This window comes from Rissa tridactyla, chromosome 3, assembly GCF_028500815.1.
Source record: "Rissa tridactyla isolate bRisTri1 chromosome 3, bRisTri1.patW.cur.20221130, whole genome shotgun sequence".
NCBI lineage: Eukaryota > Metazoa > Chordata > Aves > Charadriiformes > Laridae > Rissa > Rissa tridactyla.
Genome location: NC_071468.1, coordinates 119,117,132 through 119,141,717, shown reverse-complemented (window position 1 = coordinate 119,141,717; position 24,586 = coordinate 119,117,132). Strand labels below are relative to the sequence as shown.

At 42.7% G+C, this 24,586-nt stretch overlaps 1 protein-coding gene across 1 annotated transcript in view; it reads right to left on the bottom strand.

Moving 5' to 3' along the window:
- Window positions 1–20,811, bottom strand: part of FKBP1B (FKBP prolyl isomerase 1B) — a 46,263-nt gene extending 25,452 nt beyond the window's left edge. Inside the window, exons 1-2 of the mRNA XM_054196110.1 lie at window positions 20,670–20,811; window positions 17,949–17,996 (exon numbers count right to left, since the gene is read on the bottom strand). Of these exons, the coding sequence (XP_054052085.1) occupies window positions 17,949–17,996; window positions 20,670–20,706 (85 nt within the window). The 5' untranslated portion in view covers window positions 20,707–20,811. The remainder of the gene's footprint in view (window positions 1–17,948; window positions 17,997–20,669) is intronic.
- Window positions 20,812–24,586: the final 3,775 nt, after the last annotated feature.

Genomic DNA, 24,586 nt, shown 5'->3' with positions numbered 1-24,586 from the left:
GTGACATCAATAGAGAAGAGGATTTTAATGTCTTTCACAAAGGTTTTGTTGTGTATGTAGTCTAGAAAATACAGAAAGTAAGGATCATTTTCTACTTAAACAGAATAAAACTATTACAAAATCAAGTGAAAAGTCTTACACCCAAACCGTCTATGGGACGAGGCTGTATTTTACCAAAATACAGGCTGCGAGGCTCTCCATGCCTCTGTTATTTCTTGCAGTGTCTATGAAGGAGGCCTACATTGGGAAAGACATCAAGGTGCTCAGTATCGTCACACATAGATGGCATCACTGGCCACTTGCGCTGCCCAAGGACATGCAGGCAATCCCAGGCTCCCGGTCTGTCCGCACAGCCCCCAGCCACATTGTGGCTCCATTTACCTCTGTCTGCACCTTTCAGTGTAGCCATACCACAGGTCCTCTGGTGGCCCTAGGATTTGTCCCCAGACCACCTCCAGTGTTCGCAAGACTTTTAAAATCAAGGTGAACTTTTGTGCTAGGTACGCACCGTATTTTTAGATGGGATCATTTTATTTTACAGTCACTCTCTAGAGAATTTTTCCATGTTCTTTCCAGTGTGGCTATTTTTATTTTTACCACACGCAGATGTCCTTGAGGTATGCTTAAAGCACAAACTGTGAACGCTGTTTGCCAGCGTAGGGTTTTCCTGTAACACGATACAGCTCTGATGTGCATGCAACATGCAGAACCCCACAACCGCGGCCCCGTGAGTGGGAGCAGGCAGCAGAACAGGAGTCAAGCAGTGCTGCTGCGAAACAGGGCAGAGCTGGAGGTGGGACAGGGCTTCAAATGGCCAACATTAGCTCCTGAAAATAGCTGCTGCAGAAAGTTGCTTTGCCCATACTAAATTGATAATGCAGGGTTTTCCAGAATACTCAGACAAATGAAGTTTTTAAGAGAAAAGCAAACTAGGGGATGTCAATTAAATGAGACGTGATGACTGCAAGGGGACTTATGCAAACAGCTTTTGTTACCCTGAACAGCACACTGGCTTGTCAGTCTTTCTGAACTGCAAATACTCCTGTGCATTGCAGATCACGATGGAAAGCCTCCCTTCTCGTAGATACTGCTGTCTTCTGCTAGGGATTTCTAATACTCAGCTATTTTTATAGAACGAGCCATTACAGCCAGATTCACAGCACCGATCAAAGATTTCTGCCCAGTAATCCCCACATCAACGACGTATCTTGAAGTCAAATACCTATCTGTTTTAATGCAACTATTTTGTTTATCTCATACAATAAGCACTATCTAATAAAAATCATATCATCCATAGCAGTGTAAAAACATAATTAAGGCCTCTGGCTAAGTATGGAAAATGACTTTGAGTGAAATGTGATATTACGTTCCATAATTGATTAGTCATTTTGTTAATCACCTTTTAATATGCTCCAGTTACTTTTTAGAGAAGTGACCGATTCTAAGGATGCCCAATGCAGGCTGGTAATCAGAATGCAAGTGGATATAAATGGTTCCAGAACTCTTTATCAGCTCATTTTTGTGATAATGGAGCATCTCCTACAAAATGCTGACTTGTCCTCTGATGTCAGTAAATTCCACCCATGGCAGAGCATTTACGTGACCAACATAAAATCAAAAAGTTGAAAAAGCAGATAACATTTTGCAGTTTTCATCCATATCTATACAGGAAAACACATCAAAGATATGGGCACACAAAAAAATGGAATGCAGAAGAAGAAAAATAATTGACATGATTAAACCTAGGGAAGTTCAAGTTCAAACACTGCTATTTGGGGAGTCAGACTAATTGCAAGCCCAGCCCTATAAGCTATGAATCCAGGAAAGATCTGAAGCCTCAAGGACTAATCTACATGAGGGAAAAGCCACAGAATGAGAATGCAACCAAAGCTTCCAAAATACATGACAAAACTATTAATTAATGCACTTACATGCCAGAAGTGGTCCTTGCAATCTCTTCATCTGACTTCCTACTTTAATGCAGGCTGTAGGATTTTCACTAAATAATTCCCGTTTGAATTAGAGCTGATTTAAAGATTTCTCAGGGTGATGAACTGACTGGAACTATTGATTGGTGTTCACTTATAAATCAGTATTTCCAGTTCAAATGTATTCCTTATTTTAAGGTGAACTTGCAAAATTTCCCTTTCCAGCTATGATATCTTAATATATCTTGGTGAACTAATAGAACAATTCAGATGTCCTAACAATTTTTTGTTCCCCTTATAAGTACCAAACCGTCCCTTAACCTCTGCTGAATAAATTAAAGATTTTATGTTCAGGAAGGTTTCACAGCACTTCTACCACCCTCATGTCTCTTTCCTGCATTGTAGACTACAAAACTGAGCACGCTATTTTTGAAACAGTCATAATAGTGTGAAGCCTCCGGACGTCCTCCCTTTCTGTCCGTGCTCCTGTTTATATATTCATGGATTACAGGCAGCTTTTTGGCAAAAGAACAGCTCCAGAACTCGTGTTCGTTTGATAACCAACCACCACTCCCCACATCTTTTTCAGAGTCACTGCTTCGCATGACAAAGTCCTCTTATCTGTAAGCACAGGCCTCATTCTTTCTTCTTTCACCTAGCACTTTGTAAAAGGTTTTATAAAAACTGAAATGTATTATTGACTTGTGGCCATTTTACATAGTGATCCCTATTACTCTGTATCAACAGGGTGAGACCCTTTATATAGGATTTCTTTGCTAATTTTTATCACCTTGATTTTTTTCTCCGCTGATAAAAATATCACTTACATTGGGGCTAACACCAGTTCATTTTAAGGCTCACTGGAAAGCCCTCTACTCAGAAAGACAATCTATATCCACTGGCATGTTTATTTGGTACCTTTTTTAGTTTCTCATGCAAAGTATCATGAATTCCTCACAGATCATAATGGAAAACCTTATGATCCCCTGTAAACATTGTCCAGTCATCTGTATACCTACTCCTGAAGAGCCGGCTTGACAACATTTGTTATCCATAAACCCCAAAATTGCTTGTCAGTGTTTAAGAGGCATTTGGACAACGCAATTAACTTTTGGTCAGCCCTGACGTGGTCAGGCAGGTGGACTAGATGATTGTTGTAAGTCCCTTCCAACTGAAATAGTCTATTCTATTTCTCTCCTCTCCTAAATCGGAATTTTGCCACTATTACTGACAAAAAACACAGATGTGAGAGACTGGCTGAACAAGGTATGATATAACATAATAAATTTCAGAACTCCAATACCGAGTAAAAAGAAGGAATCAGAATTAATTTTAAAATGTCCTGAATACAAGAAAAACACAACCACTTTGACCTGAAGTTTTTAATATTATGATCCAAGATCTTTGTACTTCAAGAGTACAGGCACACACATACACCTGTATTAGCGATGTCTTACTCAAGTAAATTCAAGAGCAGGAAAACAAATTGTAAAAATCCACAGTAATCCACCTTAAATATACGAATGCTGATCCCATATTTAAGCTAATACAATAATCTGTTGTATAGAATACACAGCACAGTTTTTAAAAATATTTGGTATGCTGATTTCATTTTTTTCTAAGTAAGTTGTCTCCCCAGCTCTTTGGCAAACAGCTGGTAGAAGACCATGTATGAGTTGTGGCTTCTCACTATAAAAAGGTCCCAAGTATCTTCCTCATACGCAGGGGCAGTCCTCCAGTCTGTCCTCACTTGGCTCAGCAAAAAGAAACATTTCTAAATTAGCAAACACTGCTTCACAAGAAGCAGTAAAAGCAGAAATTGTTCAGCAAAATAATTTCTTGACTTCTAAATCCAAGAGTGATGAATCTTTTGTAGGGGGGAAGAGAGCTGGGAGGATCACCTTGTGCAGCATTGCCACTGTTTCAGGGTAAAGTTGGGGTCTTTAAATACTTCACACTGATAGGGCTTGTCACGTCCAAGTTGTTACCGTTCCTTGATCAGGAACAAATGCAGTTCCATGAATCCTGCCCAGTGACAGGTTTATGCAAGTCATGTTCAGAAGTTACCTTGGCTAGTGACATTGATTTATTTTCTGATAAGAAGCTAATTATAAAGGCTTGAAATTTGCAATCGCTCAGAAGAAGGGCAACAACACTTCCTTTAAACAAAGTCATGTACACTGCATTAATAAACATATTAATAACAATAATTCTTTTGGCATGTATAGACACCTTGTCTGCCTACTCAAGGTAAAATTCTCTCGTTGTGAACCATAATCTCAGCCCAGAAATTATTGTCCACCCACCCACTAAACAACCGTGCACCAAAAATGTGCTTTGGTCCAGAGATTCGAGTAGGAAATTTTTGTCTTCTTTTTTTAGGGAAAAAAAAAAGTCAGATGAATTTATTCCAAGGTCTCTTATATAAACAATGTCACGACTAGATAGTCACCACCACAGCAGCATTAAATATACAAAGCATGCTAAAAAGAGAAATTTGTCCCAGTAAATTATTGCGTCAGAGAGACTGAGAGCGTGCTATGGGAGGGTCCCCAAACTGTACACTATTCGCAACTTTGACAGGTCAGAAATGCGAGAAGAAAACAGAAATAAATATTCCCCCTCGTTCCCACAGGCAAGTCTTCTCTCTTCTCTACAACCATCTTAGCACCCTTGTTTCCCACACCACAGCTCAACTCTGGAGAGTAACAGGAGGGTGCAGTGGAAGAGCACCTTGGGGATATTCATTCATTCATTCATGGTGCTGCCGGACAATGTCCGGTTTTCTCTCAGATGGCAGGCTTCTTGACATCAAATTCAGAGACCACTTCACATTTCCCTGGCTTTTATCAGCTGACACCCTCTTGGCTACATCAGTTTCTCAAGGGAAAAAGAAGAGCTAAGATAACTATTGCCCTAGTACCCCCCACTTTTTCAACACAGCTACTTGTCCACAAAACGTACAGAGGTGTCCGAAGTCTAAAGTAAATGTGGCAAGCAATGACGACTGGGAACTATTCTTATCTCGCTGCCCTCTATAAACACAATGGCTAACCATATCCCTTACTGCCTAATACAGCTGTCATCATTTAAATGCTTTGTAGTCTACAAATGGGCCAGTCTACGGTGACAGGCTGAATAATAGGAAGATTACAGGTTGCATAACTCCACTACAGTATGGAGGAATTTTGCAGTCAGTCAACGTTTCTTCCCACGCTTGTGCAGGAAAAAATACCAGCCCAAGATTTCATTGCTCTTTTTCTGCAAGGCAAACCATTTCTTAGCTCCCCATCACCTCGGGCGCCTGTGTTTATAGCTGCAAGCTCTCTCAGGTCCAGACTACTTTGTTTGATATCATTTTCCCAAAGGCTTTAGAAACTTTTGCATCTGAAGAGGAGCCTTGAATGTGCTATGATAGCAAGTCTTAGGAAAGCACTTGAGAAATGGCTCTGCACTTTTAGTGAATCAATGTATTGCAAGCTTTAGGTACTTTATTGAAATAAAGTGAATCGTTACAATCAAATCCCCTATTATTCTTTACAGCAGGGAAGGATTGAGCCCTTAATCTGTTTACAATGCTTATATAACCAATCAAATCAGGATTGGTTAGAGAAAGACAGAAAACCTAATAAAAGCTAAAGTACTGTGTGATTTTCCACCATTCATCTTAATTTAAATAGTTTGTTCTCAAAAGTTAAACACTTCTGAGGTCTGGAAAAACAGGAATGGCTCTTCCATGGAGTTGATACAGCCTAGTGGTAAATATAATAGATAAGGACTTTAAAAGCACATAAATTTCTACCCCCAGCTTTCTCAGAGGCTTGCTGTGTTCCCTGGACAAATCATTTCCCTTCTGAATTTCCCTGCCTTTTAAAGGGGAGTAAACAATGCTTTTCCCTCTCCAAAGAGATTTATGAATGAAGGATGTAGCGCTTTGATCAGATTCAACTTCTTAAGTTGTCCACAGGAGATTAATGATGGCAGTTCTTCGTGATTGTATCAACCCTGAATTTGCATTTGACTCATAAGCGTTTAAAACTCCTACACTCCCAGCCAGGAATCTGAATAAATGTTGTAAAGGAGATGAGCTATATAAATGGGTTTCGCATAGAACAAGTCTTAATGGCACAGGTAAGAACCATTTTTTAATGAGGCATTTCCATCTTGATCCAATGCGCTTTCAACACCTCTTCTTATAGTTACAGGCTCTGGAAGCCCCCAGTGTTCAGATATCAAAGGTCATGACTTTTGAGTTCCAGCCTGGAAAAGGTAGGACATGACAAAACGGGCTCAACCCACGACAGATGATAGCCCTCAGCTGTGCTCTGCAGAACCACTGCTGACTGACCTAAGAGCTGTGAACCTGTCCCTGCTATTTCTTCAGCTGAAGACAAGGTGCAAATGACAGCAGAACAAAGTTCAGAGCAGATCATAAAACGAAAGCTATTGATGGAGCTGTCTGTGCGCTCCAGAAACTCCCCTGGCAGGGTGGGACAGACGCAGTTGTAGCTTTTCCAGAGTTGTTGCCTGCTGGCCACTGTGGGACACGGAGGGTGTGGGGAGATAGTCACACAGGCAGTGTGACAGAAGAGCATCTCCTGCTCTCGTCAGTGGAGAGAGACGCTTCCAGAGAGCCATCTAAAGCCCAAGCCAAGGTCACGTGGTTCAGCATGACACTGCAGAAAAGATTGTTCCTCTCCATGAATGACAGATGTCATTGAAGAAGACTTCTCCCCCATTGTTAGTCTTTATGATTAACATTCCAGCTTCCTCCAGAAAAAAGCACAACAGTTTCAGAATGAGAGAAAATTACGCCTAATTCTGCTTTTACTCTGTAATTTAAGTGTGCTTGGCTAGTGGTCAGGTACAGAGGTACTGCAAACTATGGCTGGCTGCTCCTAATGTGGCTGCACGTGTGCAGTAGGGTGACCATCACGTAGTATAACTTCCAAGCAAGAAAGACAAGAAAGGGTTACAGCAGGGTCAGACAGAATAACTTCCTAATAAGAAAAAATAAATTTGCCTTACAACAAAAATGGGCAGAAACCCTGTGAGACTAATTCAGATCACAACTGAACATAAGGCTGAGCTGTAAAATTCAGAATCACAACTTTAAGCACTGCCACAAACTGTGGTTAATATACAATACTTCAGCTCAGACTAACCTGTTGGCCTTCTATGATGGATAAGGGGAGAGCAACTGATATCATATATCTTGACTTCTGTAAGGCCTTTGACACGGTCCCATGCAACATCCTTGTCGCTAAATTGGAGCGGTATGGATTTGATGGATGGATTATTTGATAGATAAGGAATTGGCTGAATCCAGATGGCCATATCCAAAGAGTTGCAGTCAATGGCTCAACGTCCAAATGGAGAGCAATAACAAGCGGTGTCCCTCAAGGGTCCATATTGGGATCGGTACTGTTCACTATCTTTACTGACATAGACAGTGGGATTGACCGCATCCTCAACAAGTTTGCAGATGATACCAAGCTGAGTGATGCAGTTGATTCACGTGAGGGAAGGGATGCCAGCTGGAGGGACCTTGACAGGGTCGAGGCCCACGTGAACCCCAAGAAGTTCAACAAGGCCAAGTGTGAGGTCCTGCACCTGGGTCAGGGCAATCCCCCATATCAATAGACTGGGGAATGAATGGAATGAGAGCAGCCATGCAGAGGACTTGAAGATACTGGTGGATGAAAAATTAAACATGAGCTGACAACATGTGCTTGCAGCCCCGAAAGCCAATGGTACTCTGGGCTACATAAAAAGAAGTGTGGCCAGCAGGTTGAGGGAGGTGATTCTCCCTCTCTACTCTGCTCTCATGAGACTCCCACCTGGATGGAGTACTGCATCCAGCTCTGGGGTCCCCAGTACAAGACAGACATAGACCTGTCAGAGCGGGTCCAGAGGAGAGCCACAAAAATGATCAGAGGGATGGAACACCTCTCCTTTGAAGAAAGGCTGAGAGAGTTGGGGTTGTTCAGCCTGGAGAAGAGAAGGCTCTGGGAAGACCTTATTGCAGCCTTTCAATATATAAAGGGGGCTTATAAGAAAGACGGAGAGAAACCCCTTCCCAAGGGCTGTAGTGACAGCACAAGGGGAAACGGTTTTAAGCTGGAAGATGGTAAGTTTAGATTGCATATGAGGAGAAACTCTTTATGATGAGGGTTGTGAGACATTGGAACAGGCTGCCCAGAGAAGTTGTGGATGCCCCATCGTTGGAAGTGTTCAAGGTCAGGTTGGACGGGCCTTTGAGCAACCTGATCTAGTGGAAAGTATTCCTGTCCGTGGCAGGGGAGCGGAACTAGATGATCTTTAAAGGTACTTTCCAACCCAAACCATTCTGTGATTCTGTGATATAAGTGCTGGCAGCTAGCCTGTGAATTTCAGTCTCAGATCCTCAACCTTCAAAATAAAATTTGTGGGAAACGCTTTTCCACCAAAATTACAGCTTTCACAACAAGAAAATTTACTTCAGTTCTTCAGGCTGAAAATTGTACATTCCAGTCTGGAAATGGCAACACTTCATGGCGATGCCTCAGGAACTTGTCTGCTGTGTGACTCATCTTCTATTTTATTTTATGTGCTCTAGATATGGCTAGATTTCACCTCCAAAAGTACAAGGCCCTCCTCTCTTCCTGGAAACCCCTGCTTATAGCATAAACAGAAATTTATCCACAGAGGAGAATGAAAATATAAGTTCCCATAACTACAGTACCTATATCGCATTATAGTGTAATTTCCAAACAACCACTTGGGTTTTTTTGTGGTTTGTTCTTGTTGTGGTGTTGGGTTTTTTTCCTAACACAGGGTAAAGAATTTTAACAGAAAGCTGCTACTTTTAAAGTTGCAACAGCAGCAACTTCAATGGGTTTGGAAGTAGCAAAATAGCATTATCACTTTGGTCATTTAAAACTAGACAGAATCAATGCATCAGGGAGTGCACTGTTTGTAGCAATCATAGATTGGAGAATGAACTACTTAAGTGTTAGGTCTTTTCCTCTGCCCAGGAGGAAAACACCCTTACCGAACCAAAAGTCTTCAATTTGTCACTGAGAACAGAATAAAAGAAGACAATCTTGCTAAATCAAGGTAGTCGCATCGTTAAATGTGCAAAGGGGAGTGATTTAGAGCAGCAAGAGACAACTAAGAACCACTAACCATGCAGGATTAAATGCAAAAGATCTGGAAGTGGAAATCAGACTTGGGATACCATAAGCAGAGACAGGGAAAGATACAAATCAAATGTGCCTCACAACCACTGCGTTAACAGACTTTTAGAAGATGCAGGATGTTGGATGGGACATAAAGACCCACACTGCCTGATTGCATGGATCTGCTGCTGTCTCACCTACAAAGATCCACTGGCTCTGTCTGATGACACCACGGTTACATTTAAGATCCCTCGCACTGAATGCTGTACAAGGGAGTACGGACTTCTGCAGCCAACAGTCTTGGGAGAAAAAAAAATAAAATTAAGATTTACAATGCCCTTGAGTAACTAATGCTAAATAATATATCTCAACTGAGAGATGTCGCTTTCAATATAAAGCCCCCGAGCAGCCCCCTGGCGCTGGTTCAGCAAGACTCAGCAGAACTCATGCCAGCGCCGAATCGCTGCTTCCCGCAGCAGTATGTTTCCTCCGAGGCCGCCCGTTCAATCGCTTACCAGCGCCAAAAGACGGGCACCGCATGAGCTCCTTGGCAATGGTCCCCCCAGGATATCCCACGCACATCACTGCAGCACTAGGACCAACCCACTGAGCTCTGAGGATCACAAGCCTGCGGAGATCTCTGGCCACACAGCAACGGCTTATGCCACACACCTGAACTGTGGCTGCCATGTACCCGCTGCAGAGAGATGACACCACATGTTGTCTAAGTAAGAAAATATTACCCCTTCCGCAAACCCTGCCTGGCTAAGTTGCCTGGCTTAGGAACCATAATTAAGCTCTTTATCTAATCAATGGAGAAAGAGGTGCATCCAAAGGCTAACTATTTAGGTAGCCTGAGGTAACTAAGCTCTCAATTTAGACTTCTTAATTAGGTAAATATAGTGATGTCAGTTCTATTTTGCCAATAAAGGGAGACAAGCTTATAACTGGTGCCAGCTGATAGAGTTTCTCATTTAGCTGATGTAGTAATTATTTGTACATTTTACACTAACAAATACTATTCACTGCACAAGTCAGCCCCAGTTCCAACAGTTATTTCAGCAATTCTTTGATTTCTTGGGGCATAAATTATTAGAAAATAATGTAATTCTTGTGAGGACCTGGAATTCTAATGATCAAGAATTGATGTAAACCTTTTGGGTCATAGTCGTTAACTATATGTATGAGCTGTAAGTAGGCAGAGTGGCACACTGGGATAATTGGAAATAAGTGCAAAGAGAACCCAGCAAAAATATTTTGTTTGAAAATGAGAATCTAATTTATTAAAAGATGGCAGTATTTTGGACCAGTTCTGAGCTTTTAAAAACTTGATGAACGGAGGCTATTAGTTCTCTGGGTCTTTAGATAATCTGCTTTGTGAACTTTTTTTTTTTTTTTTTTTAATATCTTGAAATCCACTTCTTCAAGGTTTTTGTGAGGTAGGAGTAGGTGGTTTAATTATTTGCTAGCAGCTTCATTTCTATGCACAATAGGAAGGGAGCATGATGCTACAATCCCTCCATGAAAGGAAATCCTGTAGAGGTTAGCAGGTGCTCCAAAATCGAAGCTAGCAGTCACCAAATCATTCAGCATGTTTCATGCTGACAGAGAAGTCTCTGTCAAAGAAGAAAGTGGCCGTGTACGTTATCTTGAAGAAATCTCTTTATAATCTTCTTTACTCTGCAAGAAAAAAACCTCATCCTGTCTTTTTCCTAAATGAATATAAGACCGGCAACCCTGAAGTCTTCCCTTTCTTTGCACAAAGCATATTAGCTGTCCAAATAACACCTCAATGCCACAGGGATCACTTTTAAGGGGAGAGACTTCCAATTCTTTGTCAAACCATCACTTCTCAGCTGAGATTGCCAATAAGAACGCTGTTGGATAATTCAAACTCCTTTCTGTTTCACTTACCCACATTAAATAGCATCTAATACCACAGGTAATTTCAGTAAAACCGATGGGCACAGTACACAGCAACGCAGCTTTCAGTGCAAAGGAGGAGCAACTGGGAAACTTGAGGCTACAGTTTATTACGCTGATCCTTTTCCATCAGGCAACAATCTGGTATTTTCAATTTAGACTCACTAATTCGGCCGCTGAAGCTGCTACGTTTTTTCTTACAAATCTCTGAACCTTTTTTATTCATCAAATTATTTTTTCACATCAGTAACCTCTTCTTACAGCGAGTCTCACGGTCCTCACAAACATTAATTTCATGATAATTTTGAGAGGCACAGCCCCCTTTCCTGTCAAATTCAAAAAATGAAAGAGCAAGTGATATACCTGAAATCCGTCACTAAGCTGGCAGCAAAATGCATAGGAGAAATCTTTTTGGCTTCTGGACTGTGATCGCCATCAGGCTGAAGTCGCTAAAATGTTTCCAGAGGTAACCAATCTACATTAAAAGGAGTAAAAATCTCATGTTTGCTTATTTATTGTGAGAATTTTAAGACTTGCAAATCGTTTCTGAGGGGCAACAAAATACAACGTTATTCACTGAGAATTAAAACTACTTTTTGCAGTTATGATTCACCAAAGAAAAAGGATGCTTGTCAGTGCTTAGCTGCCACCAAGACCTCTGGAGAAGTAAAAGGCTTTCATCCTTTCAAACCAGGGCAATTTGAAGCGATTACTTTAAGTAAAATAATACAGAAAATTGTCAGGCCCCAAAAGATGGACAGACATCACACTCTCCTGGTATAACGTATCTTGGGAACATGCTCCATAAAACAATTAAGTTCTTTCTAGGTAAGCAAGATTTAGCTGGCTATGATTCAAGACTCAATTATAATGTCTGTTACAATAAAATTCTTATTAATGATAATTCTAATTGCAGTGTTCACTATCCTCTTCCAAACTCAGCTAGACAGTTTCCTGGAGACAAAGAATTTTGATTAAATTCCTTAGTTAGTTCAATTTTCCTCTCAGACACACATGCCCAGCTCCCACTGAAATGGTATAGATGTTTCTGAAAGTGGGACCAGAGAAATACCATATTCCTGTACTCACCTGGCACAAACTGCTTTCACACAAAGCTAACGTACATCCAGTCGTGCAGATACTGAGGCTCATAGATAAATATATGACAATCTGCAAAATTATTCTGAATTTACATTAGTCTTTTGGGGAGTATGTCAGTATAGACAAACCTCTGGCTATTACTGCATACGCTTAAGACTCAGTTGATTTTGATCCAAGAAAAATAGGCAGATCTGTTCTCTTTTTGGCAAGAGTTATTTCAAGGGAATTGCATTATATTTGCATTGTGTTAAATGGAAAATGCCTTTTTTAAATAATGATAAATCAAGCATATTCTATAAATTGCTGTTAATCTGCATCTATGCAGTATGCTTTTGTTATAAAAAAATGTAAAAAAAAAAAAGCTTTCAACTTCACAGACACCACCATAACTCTCACCATTACACTGCTGCCAAAGCTAAAGAAATAATATAAAGTAATTTTGGTAATATACAGGAGAAGAAGATGATACAAGTTTGTCCTCAGATTAATCATTTGTTCTGCTTTAAATAAAGGCCTGCTTCCTAAAACGGAATGAATTTGTACAGCTCAGCTGAAATAAATGGAGCAGTATTCATTTATTTCAATAGGGAATTTCACTTAAAGCATTTAAAAAAAAATAAATTAAAAATCAACTTCTTAGTATTGAAATACTGAAGCGGATAGGGAGGTGCTGAGCTCTTCTCCCTGGGATCCAGTGACAGGACATGGGGGAATGGTTCAAAGCTGCATCAGGGGAGGTTCAAGACTGGACATCAGGAAGCATTTCTTTACCAAGCGGGTGGTGAAACACTGAACAGGCTTCCTGGAGAGGTGGTCGATGCCTCAAGCCTGTCAGTGTTTAAGAGGCATTTGGGCAACACCCTTAACAACATGCTTTAACTTTTGGTCAGCCCTGAGGTGGTCAGGCAGATGGGTGAGATGACCACTGTAGGTCCCTTCCAAGTGAAATTATCCTATCCTATCCTATCCTATCCATATTTGGTGCAATTTTGTGGGCATTACCCTTGCCTAAAAAGTCTACGGAAAATCTTCTCCTATAGAAGTCCAGTTTAATAAGTAATTAATGATTTAATGTGCCTTCATAGTCTCACTCAAACAAGTCTGTCCCAGCACACTACAAATACTGAACATCATCAGTTCCTTAAAAAAGGTAATTGTATTATTATCACAGATTTACAGGATGAAGAAGTCAAGAATCCAGCTCCGCGACAAGCTACATGGTACAACACAAGAGAATTTCAGCTGCAAATAACTTGGAAAAAAAGCTGCCTTCTCATTAAGAGCAGATTTGGGACCAGCGTACACAAAATTTGTTTGAGGGCACACCATCATCCAGCAGGAGGGCCAGGAATGGGACTCAGCTTTCCAGAGTGCAGGTTTTAACCCACACTCTCTAGACAGAGCATTCACAACCTCAGCAAAGGATTTGTTTAGGGGCATTTTAACTGAAAGTCACGCTCTGTATCACTTTCATAGATCTTTGAAAATTCTGCACTGCTAATTCCCAGAGTCAACAAATTTAAATCGCAGGAAACAAAACTGCAGAAAATGCCTCAATTCTCTCGATACACTCCAGGACTAATGACACTGTAATTTGTTTACTTGTATTACTGTCAGTATTACAACGTAACCTGAAGACCCAATCAAGATTAGGACGCCATTACGTTAGGCATGAAGAAGGAGGCAGTTCATATCCCCCACTGCCTGCAATCTATCTACACGAGGCAGACAAACTACAACTATCATTTTGCAGATGGAAAACAGAAGGAGTAAGCAGATTGCCAAAGGCTTTCAGAAGCTTGCTCAATGAAATCTCTGACAAAAACATGACATAAACCATTGCTGCTGGAAATGCATTTTGGTGCCAATGCACTACCTTATCTATTTGTCCCATTACTTTATTATTGAGTCAGTTAACTTCTGAGACACAACATAGAAGCTGGACGAGAAGAAGAAATTACTATATTTGTTATATTTCTTAACAAAGATAAAACATACGGGAATCTGACCACATTCTTCCATGATATACTAAGATTGGGATTTGGTTTCATGTTCTATCACAGTCCTCCTATCTAATCTTCTGCAATGATCTTGAACATCTGTTTGTGTACTTAACTCAGGCTGTGCAAAGCTGAAAAATTAGCAGGTTATTTACAGTACCAAAGTTAGGCACTAAGGCATCTTATGTAGTCAGAAAGGGCAATTAGGTACTTCTGAAGGGTAATCCAAAAATCCTGCTCTAATCGTAAAGCAGCCAAGAACTACTCCTTAGGAGAAAAAAAAAGAAAAAAAAAAAATTATTTGCTTAAACCACGAGAACGTTCTAAGCCGTTCCCTAGTGAGCTTGCACCTTAACTCCTGCTGCCACTGGAACTTAGGTCTGGCCATTAAAGCATCACAACACATTTGAGGATCAGACCACAAAGTCTGCTCCTGAGATTATGCATTTAGTTGAACAAGGAGAGAAAGAGGCAAAACTGCCACTTGTAACAGCCTAATAGCTGGAGCTCTGACAGCAGAAGTGTAAAACTCAATCACAGCTCTCCTTCATCTTGAGGAGATTCCAGTTCTCACCTCCCACTTCTCTGGAACACGTAGGGTCGTCAGACTAGAAAACTACCCTGCCAAATCCCTACCTTGGTGATGCATGAATCATAAGATTCTGGAGGATGAGCAGAAAGGACTCTATAAAGTTCTGACAAATATCTAGGGTACCAGCCCTTGGTCCTCTCTGTACTTCTTCTGCATGGACTGCCAGGATAACTCATGCAAACAGCTTGCTCCTAAAAACCTTTTTCCCAAAGATGCTTTAAAGCAAGCTACAGGCCTCTTACTCCTGTAGTCCCAGCAGTCCCCTCCTGTCCACGCTCTCTGCCATCACTCCCCATCACATTGTAAATGCACATCTGTGAGACTCGTGGAGAGAGAGGGCAAGATGAAGAAGTAAGACAAAACAGAGCCCGCAGCCAACTCCTCGTTTGAGTCTCCTTAAAAATTCCTAACTTCCTCTGGCAGCCCCTTCTAGTCTCCTCCTCCTCCTTGCTGAAAACTCTTGAGACATGAATAATTAGTGGACAGGTAATGATTTTTCTATGCATGCACAAAACCCCTAGCTCTTCAGGAAATCACGGAACCAACCATGTTTGTGCCAAGGAGCTGTTATCGCCACACAGTGTGTGCATTGGCATGAGAGCAGAAGGGCCACTGCAAGAAGTTCCATGGCCTACCAAGCTGTCAAGACTACGCACCACCATATGGGAAAACCACTGGATTAAAGAAAAAAAAAAAGTATAAAATTAATCCCTGAAGACAGGGACTGGAATACAACTCCATCAATACTCCTGCATGAGTGCCTGAACTAAGTACTCACCCTCTTGCCTGCTCCTTCTCTTGCCCATGGCTCTTGCATTCTTCACTGCTGAATGTCCCAAGCTAAACTGGAGGGAGCAGGAAATTTCAGCTTCTTCCACCCCAAGAATGTAATGGTTGCAGTTAAGGATGTGGCAAACAGAGCTACGACCCTCTTCTGTTGTAAAAGGCAATGGAGCGTAGGTTTGCCATGTCCAAAACAACTGTTCAGTCATTATACATAAAGTCGGCTCCCACAGGCCGTGTTTTTGACTGAACGCGGCCGTCTCTGCTACGCTTGACACTGGATTCAAAGCTGTGCTCAGAGCACTCCAGTGAGGTCAGGTTCCTCTTGGGATCCAAACGATCTCTAGATCTCGGTGGGGTCCAGTCAGTGCATGGTTGCCTCACTTCCCAGACCACAATGCCTCCCTACAGGTATCTGTGCCTAGCTCCTGACACATAGGCTGAACATGGAGACAACTTGTGAGCTTTACATGGTCCCGATGTTAAGCAGCTCTAGAAAGCAGGATTTCTGGATCATTTCCTTGCACCTAGGCGTCTTAATTTTTCCTAACTCTCATTTTAGATTACAAGGCAGACGTTCTGGTTATCTCTGTGGACATCTCTGTAACTTAGTTACCCGCTTCCTAAAGCAGGACTCGTAGCATTGAGTACAGCAAGGTCTAATGAGATCATGTAAATAAGACAGAGACCATTTCAAGATGAATCCCAGGCATATCCGGAATTGCATCAGTATACAAAGGAGTTATATTGTATTCAGATAAAACAGTTTTAAATTAAAACTTGACATTCATATGTTATCTTCCCCACATGCTTTACAGACCACTCGAACAAAACACTTTATCCCCTAACCATGGGCTTCCTTTAAAAATATTACCACCAAAGACTGCTTCAACATTGCAACAGCACTGGAAACGAGACGATGGGCTTTTTTTCTGAGACCTGTTCTAATCTGGAAGTTAGAGAGGTTGCATAGCACCAATGGCGAGATATATGGAGGAAGCACAGTTTACGCTGGAGATGATTGATTTAATGAGTTTTCATAAAGTCTTCTATGTCAAAGCCAGCTTATGATAGCCTCATCTAAGATGGTATCTAATATCAGTAAGAGTATGCAGCATCTTGTTATCTTCCCACATTTACCATTCACACTCTCTCTGAAATTATCCAGCAAAATTGTGCTTTGTGGGAGCCACCAGCCTCAAATTTTTCTGCCTATTTCAGTTCTGACATTTAAATTTATCTCAAACTAACCGGGGGTGGGAGGTGACAATCTTATTTCATAAAAACTTTTGAAGTTTGTACCGGAACAGAAACATATCTTTCAGCATCTTCACAAAAATAGTTTGAAAACATCTATTTTCAGATCTAAGTTACAGAGGAGCGTCTGTAAGAGCTGAGACTGGCATGGGAGACCCATGTGTTTAACTTTTAATTCAAACTAGAAATCCTCATCCGATCAAAATCCTCTGAACGTACAAATGTATAGGAGGTTAAACCCAGACATCCTATATCCCAAGCCAGTGCTCTAACTCCTGTATAACCTTCCGAATATTGGTATTATTTAAACTCTATCAAAAAGCTTCTTGAAAACAGAAATAGGTTTACTTCATTAGTTATATTTACTGGAAAATGTTCCCACCTTGCTCCAGCTGTAAACTACAGAAGCGAGTACAAAACTGAAAAAAAGCAACAGTTACCAGTGAGAAATTTCCTGTAATACTGAACGCCAGAGGAAAACATTACCTCACAGGTCTAGGCCCAGATCAGTAGCTGTCAATCCCCACATCACCTACGTTTTGCCTTCTTAAGGAAAAGACACATAAAATGCTAGCTCTTGATGTGAACTTCCCAGCTGGGGACTCGGACTGCAGAGGTTTTTGCATGCTTTTGACAATTTACATAACTGTATACAAAACATAATGTTACAAACTGATTTAAAGGACATTTTCCCTCTGCGCAAAGGTGCAGCATAAACAGCTCCATTAAGTAACTCACCAGTTAAGATTCACACGAGTCCATAAAGCAGGTGTTAAATAGACCTTGTATTGATCTCTTCAATCTGGAATGAATTTTACTGCCAGTACATAGACACATGCTTTTAAGATATATACAGTCATTAATTATCTGTATCAAGATCAGAGTCTGGAAAAATATGAACCCAGCATTTTCACTGTTTCATGGTTGATTTCACTAGCTAGGATAATGGCTTAAAGAATCAGGTCACAGCTTCATCTGTTAACCTCTCACCATTGAATGCTACACTTGGCATCTACTAGCCTGCACATCTAGATACTGTAGCTAGAACTGCTAGCTCAAAGTAAAATATTTGGGATTACAATATAACAAAATGGATTACGAGTGACAGAACAAAGCAAAAAATACAACAAACTTATTTGAAATGGCAAATCACTCTTGAACACAAGGCAGTTGGTATCAAGAGAATACTCAGAACATGCCTTACCTGTGTAGTGCACCACACACGTCTGACCCTTCTTTGGAAATGTCCGTCCTGTTAAAATTATAAAAGGTTATTCTTTTATTTTCTCTGATTAATCTGTGTGGCTAGGCAGGTTTATCTTTTAAGAGGAAAATGCCAGATTGAGATTTGTATTGACTATGCTTTATAAAATCACTAATCTGCAAGGCAGCAATGAGTGTGGTTTAGGGTAGAAGGTCCCACCTCAGCTCCTATTTAGTTTTTAGACCAGATAATATTTTCCTTATGTAATTTTCCCTATATATGTGGGCATTGTATATGGATTTACATTCTGTAAATGCAAACGGACTGTCAAAACTACATGGATTATAACCTTAAAATTCCCAGAATGCTTTTGTTGTAATTTTTCAAATAAAGTCTTAGTTTGACATTGTGAAAAAATTCCATTTGTATTCACATTTCTAATGCCTTTCACTCAAGACAGCTCTAATGAGCTGGGGAGGGTTTGAAAAACAAATTTTCACACACAAAGGCAGTTTAGTTTTGTAGCATTGGGCAACAGTAAAGCAGCAATACACTGAGTTCTCATAAGAGCCTCCTAAAAATTTTCATTCTGAAAGGAAAGCTTGAGTTGTTTTCTTGCCACAGAAAAACAAAATTACCATTTCCATTTTACCTGTTCTAGGTACTGCCAAAGGCACTAAAAGCTAGGGAAAGATTTTCCAGGTTCAATTAGATGCCAACGGCGTATTAAAACAGCTAACCTTGATTTCTCAAATAAGGTTGGCCAAGGAGGGCCCAGGCTCAGAAGAACTTAAAAATATGAATGAGACCAGTTATTAAGGAACATCCTTGTCAGAAAGCTAGAAACCGAGGATTCAGATAGAAACTGAGGCTCATATCTTAGTTGGCTTTCTGGCCTCTTTAGTCTGAATTAACATGATAATTTATGCATTACAGGGTGCATCGCCGGGTATAAAACATCAAGTAACACATAAGCTATGTACTTAGATGCCAAAACCACCACGAGTAGTAAATGGCAAGAGGACATGCTAATATGATGAAGCAAGATTTATAACATGAAATCAAGAAGATGGTGCTTCCACGCATCATCTGAACAGCCTTGTTCATCAGCTTGTATTTGGCTGCAATATCTCTAGCTGTGGGTTGCACAGAGCGCAGTACAATAGGTATGCAGTCAGGGCACCACTGTAACCCCAAAGTGAGTTTCATCTCGTTTAACTTTAGCCATCTAAACCATGGACAACTGTCATATGCAGTCTCCCGGGCTTCCCCTATTGACAGTAGAGAATTAGCAGTGCTTTGAGAGAAACCCAGCCTATCCAGAGAGAGGAGAGATGAATTATTCTCTGGAGATGACTACAGAAAAAAACCTAGAAGACTGCTTTAGACTAGCCACCTAACCTGAGAAAAGTTATGCAATATGAATCCTACCCTTGGTAAAATAGGTATTATTCAAATGATGCACTATGACACAGAGATCTGAGAAAAGGAGTATCAGACCTTTCTAACACATATTCTGCTGTGTGAGTATAACACCAGCAAAGTCAATAAAGCTACGTAAATCCACATCAAAGCTGAATTAAAAGCAGAGATTCTCAAGACCACTGACTAGCTGTGGTTTTAAGACAGTGTTTAAAGTCAGCTGATTTTGATTAAGACTTGCAACCAAAAGAACTAATCCATATAACCTTATTTGGAATAGCATATTGCTTACAAAGACAGCCTTGATATATTCAATAGCTAGAAAGTACTATTATGAGGTTGAGTTCCACCCTTCTTTCCACTCTCAACCCAGCAACATTACTTATACCCACATAAGTATTCTGCTTTTACATCTGTGCAACCAAGAGAAGAATTTGATCCCCAGAGCTAAACAGCACAGAGGGAAAAGCCAATTTAAAAGCATACACAAAGAAAGAAAAGATACTGGGCCAAGAAAGTTAAGCTGAGATCGACTCAAACAAATGCTTTATGGTTGTGTATCAGCCAAGGATGAATCTGGCCTATTATATACATACACATGGCTGTATGTTAAAAATGACGTCCTTTTAAAAAAACCCAAAAAAACCCAAACCCCAAAAATCTTATGAAATGATATTACAACGCCACAGAAGAGCAGAACGCCACGAATTGGCTCTGGAAAGGAGAACCTGCGCCAGGCAGAGGTTATCGCCACCCGGGCTGCACCTCAGCCCTCGCCAGCATCACAGGTTTAACCGGGAGGATGCAGGCGGGCCGCCGGCAGGGATGCTGACACAAATGTCCGGTGGCCCCCGGCGAGGCTGGGCGAGGAACCGGGGAAAGTTTTCGGCAGGGCGCTCTCCCCGCCGACCGCCCGGCCGGTTTATGCAGCTGTCAGCGGATGCCAGAGAAAAATCCCTAGCCCCCCTGGCCGCCCCTGCCTCCGCCGGCAGCCGCGGCGCTGCCGCCCGGGGAGCCGCCGGCTTCCCCCGCCGCCACCGGGACGCCGGGCGGCCGCCTCGCCCCGCTCCCCCTCTCCCGCACCAGGGCTGGGGGTGCGGAGGCGGCGGCGCCTTCCCTCCCGCCCCCCGCCGCCTCCCCGCAGCGGGACCCCGCGCTCCCTCCTCTGCTCGGTGGCCGGGACGGCGGCTCCCCCCAGCCTCGGAGCTCCGTGCGACACCCGCCGGCTCGGGTCGCCGGTGGGACCCGGGCACCCCCGCCCCCCGGTACCGCAGGGCTGCTCCTCCCACGGTGCCGTACCGTCTCCCGGAGAGATGGTCTCGATCTCCACCCCCATGGCGGCACTGGCGCGGCGCGGCTGGGCTCGGCACCCCTCGGCGCGGCTGGGCTCGGCGCGGCCGGACCCCCAGTGCGGGCATTCCCCTCCGCCGCCGGCTGGCAGGGGCCGCCCCCGCTGCCCGTCAGCCGCCCGCAGCCAATGCGGGGCAGGGGCGGGGAGGCCGGGGAGGGGCCGCCCGCCCGGAGCCCGCGGCGGCTGAGGGGCGACCGGGGCCGCCCGTCCGCATCCCGCTCCCTGCCGTGCGGAGGGGCTGCTGCCCTCCCCCGGGCAGGGCTCGCCCTAGCGGGGTCCCCGCCCGGTGGTGCCCGGGGGAGCACTTCCCCGGGGGTCTTGCCACCGGTTCCCCCCCATCCCCGTCCGACTGTTCCCGCTGAGCTGGGGCGGGGGCGGGCCGGGGTGTTGTGCAAGCGTGCTGGGGCGGTCCCGGGCGCCGGGCAGGCGGCGGAACCGGGCAGCGGGACCCGCCGGTGGTGCCCCCAGGCACCGGCAGAAGCGGCAGGTCTCCAGCGGGCCACCGACAGGTAGCTCGAGTTTCACTGCGCAACACAATGTATAATCTGCTGTCCTAATCCGTGTTTTCAGTAAGAAAATCTATGTATTGCTCTGTGCCTCCGTGATGTGAGATGACAAATTCAAAAGCCTGTGCGAGAGCTACAACTACTTCTGACAAGCGTACCTAAAATAGGTGAAAAATACTCTTTCCTCATAAACTACTGTGTATATGAATCATGGAATCATAGAATGGTTCGGGTTGGAAGGGACCTTAAAGATCATCCAGTTCCAACCCCCCTGCCATGGGCAGGGTCACCTCCCACTAGACCAGGCTGCTCAAAGCCCCATCCAGCCTGGCCTTGGACACCTCCACGGATGGGGCATCCACAGCTTCTCTGGGCAACCTGTTCCGGTGCCTCACCACCCTCACAGTAAGAATTTCTTCCTAATATCCAATCTAAATCTACCCTCCTTCAGTTTGAACCTGTTACCCCTCGTCCTATCACTACATGCCGTTGTAAAATGTGCCTCTCCAGCTTTCTTGTAGGCCCCCTTCAGATACTGGAAGGCCGATATATAGAATCTCACAGTTTCCACTGACTCTAAAGGAATAATTCTGGTTACAGTTCTGTGTGTTCTGGGTTAAAAAATGAAAATGGAACTTCAACATCATCAGTTTTCCAACTGAAAGAGCCATCTAATTCCAACCTGTGTTTCTCTGACATGGCTTTTCAGGATTTTCATCTGTTACAAACTGGATTCCATTCAGGAGTAAAGATCTTTATCTACACGGGGCAGTTGTCAGGATGATCAAACTGGGGAATTACTGTGGTTTTTTGTAGCTGTAATAATGTGGCCCTTGCATCTACACTTTGAACTGTACCGACCATCTCCACGCTGCTTTTCACGCTATTCTGATCAGACTGTCTGTTCACCCCCATGCTTTATTGTATGTATGTTTTATTGTGAGTCAGACACTCCAAAATTACTGGGGCTGGCTGGATGAAGCTCCCCAAAAAGGGGGTGAGTGAGGAAAAAGCATGATGTCACATAAGAATTGGACAGGGATTACTTTAGCCTGGCTCCCATCCCAGTTAATTCTGCACCTGTGCGTAGCATATATAGAATAAGCAGGCACCTAGTTCATCAGAACAGGTCTGTAACAGTGAAAATTCAGAAAAGGTTTTTTTTCAGTGCAAATCTCAGAAAGTAATTTGATTTCTGATCAGTAGAAAGATACTAAAAATGCATTTGAGAAATAGGAAAACACCAAGCAGGAGATAAGTGGCACAGAAATATTAAGAAGACATGAACATTGCTAATTCCAGATGTGCCTCAGAGTCATTACAGAGCAACAAGGACAGCACAGCAAATACTGAGCATGCAAGGGGACTTACAAAAGGAAATTCTGGGTACCCGGTGTCCAAGTAGGGCCCTTGACTTTACAAGAAAGGGCTGCTTTTATCCAGGCTCCAGGTCTACGTCCTCCTAGACAATCAGAACATCAGAAGGCATAACTCTGATGAATACAAGCAATTTTTACTTTGCTGGGTTCCCTGTAGCCTTTATAAGTACATGGTTCATTTGGTCAGGGCTACACATCTCTCCACGATGGTGGAAGAATAGCTCTTCCCAAGTCACAACTTCTGACAGGAGGAGATTGGACTCAATGACATAATAGATATAAATCAGAAGGGACCACAGAATATCTACGCCAAGCAGCATCACAAATAACAGGCCTTAAACACAGATCCCAGCATCCTCAAGTAGACTTACAACCGTAACAAAAAAGCAAAACCCACCAACAGCAAAATGCATAAGCCACAAGAAGGGGTTAGAAGGGACCAAGCAATGATCCAGGTCTAAATCTACAGCATTTATAAGCATCCTATCCCATGGCCTCTTACCCTGTGCTGGGTCCCTATACACAGACATATAGCTTCTTTTGGGCATCAGCTAATTAGATCCCCTACACTCCAATTCCCAAGCACATGGTGAGACCAAATTCCAAGACAGAAAAAGGATCTGTGGAGGGCATCTCAAAATTGCTGGGCAAGTATTTTTTAAAATCTTTGTCACCGCAGATATTGAACAAAAAAGAATGTTATTTTTCACCTTACTGTATTCACCCGAGGCATCGAGGTCCTTTGAGGAGGACACTGTTGTTAACAACTACACAGCATATGAAGATCTCGGAAGAGAAGACTGAAACAAGGAATGTCCCATATCTTCAGGAAAGCCTCTGAAATACAAAGGAAAGTAGTTTAGGATTGGCAGAGAATTGGAGGAGAAACAAAGAGGACAAAGGGGCTAAGAGGAAAGTCCATGACGAAGGAAACTGCTAAAACCAAATTACCAAAGCAGACCAGGAGATTAGTGTTTTAAAGAATGCTCTTTGAAAGCTATTGCATGACATCCACATCCTCCCCCTTTGAGATCCCTCGTATCTGTATCAAGGAGAAAGTCCATTAGTCTCAGCTTTCAAGGCTCTGTAGAGCTCACCTTCCTGACCAGCGGTTTACCACAAGACCTTCCAACAGCACGTCTTTCTGCCCTGGCAACTAAAACAGCAGCCTGGAAAAGCGGGGGTGTTCTCTGAACCCTCCTTCCTGAATGTTATGATGGAACCACATGACTCCAATGTCTAAGATTCCTCAGTGGTCACAAACAGGACAAGCTGATCACAGTCATTATGAGGTTTTGCAGAAGCCCCAAACCTCAAAGTTTAGCAGCTGAATATCTCATTTTCTTTAGTTAAAACCCCCACAGCCTGCACTGTTTACAAACTATTTCTGTATTTCCTTTTTTAGGAAGACAAACAGTTTTCAAATGTTTAGGGTGGTTTAGTTTAGTTCATAGTTTAATTCATAGTTCCCATGTTGTGAAATCCCATTCTTCACTGTTTTTTAAATCTACAAAGAATCTACAAATCATGTGTAATAGATTCCATATGCACATGAAGAACGCCCCTGGAAGGCCAAAGCACTAAATTGCCCATAAGCGGAAAGCACAAATTCTGCAAACGTATAAATTCATGGAGGTCACAAAAAACCCCAGACAATACACATTTCCCTCAGCAGCATCCATGGAGAAGGACTCAGCGTTACTTTGAAATCCAACCACTGTTCTATGAACAAATAGTGAAAGCAATCTAAAAAATATTTTACCAATACTGACCTTTGCCCTCACTGAACTAACATGCACCACCAAGTAATTTTAATCCAAAAGTGTACAGGACATGCAAAACCAGCATCCCACCGGAAAAAAACCCAGCCAAAATAAACACCAGCCTGCCCAGCTCAGCAGGTCATGTCACTGCGAATGTTCCTGTGCATCAGTAGTCTTGATAAAAAAAAGAAACAGAGAGTCAGGCCAGACTAAGTGA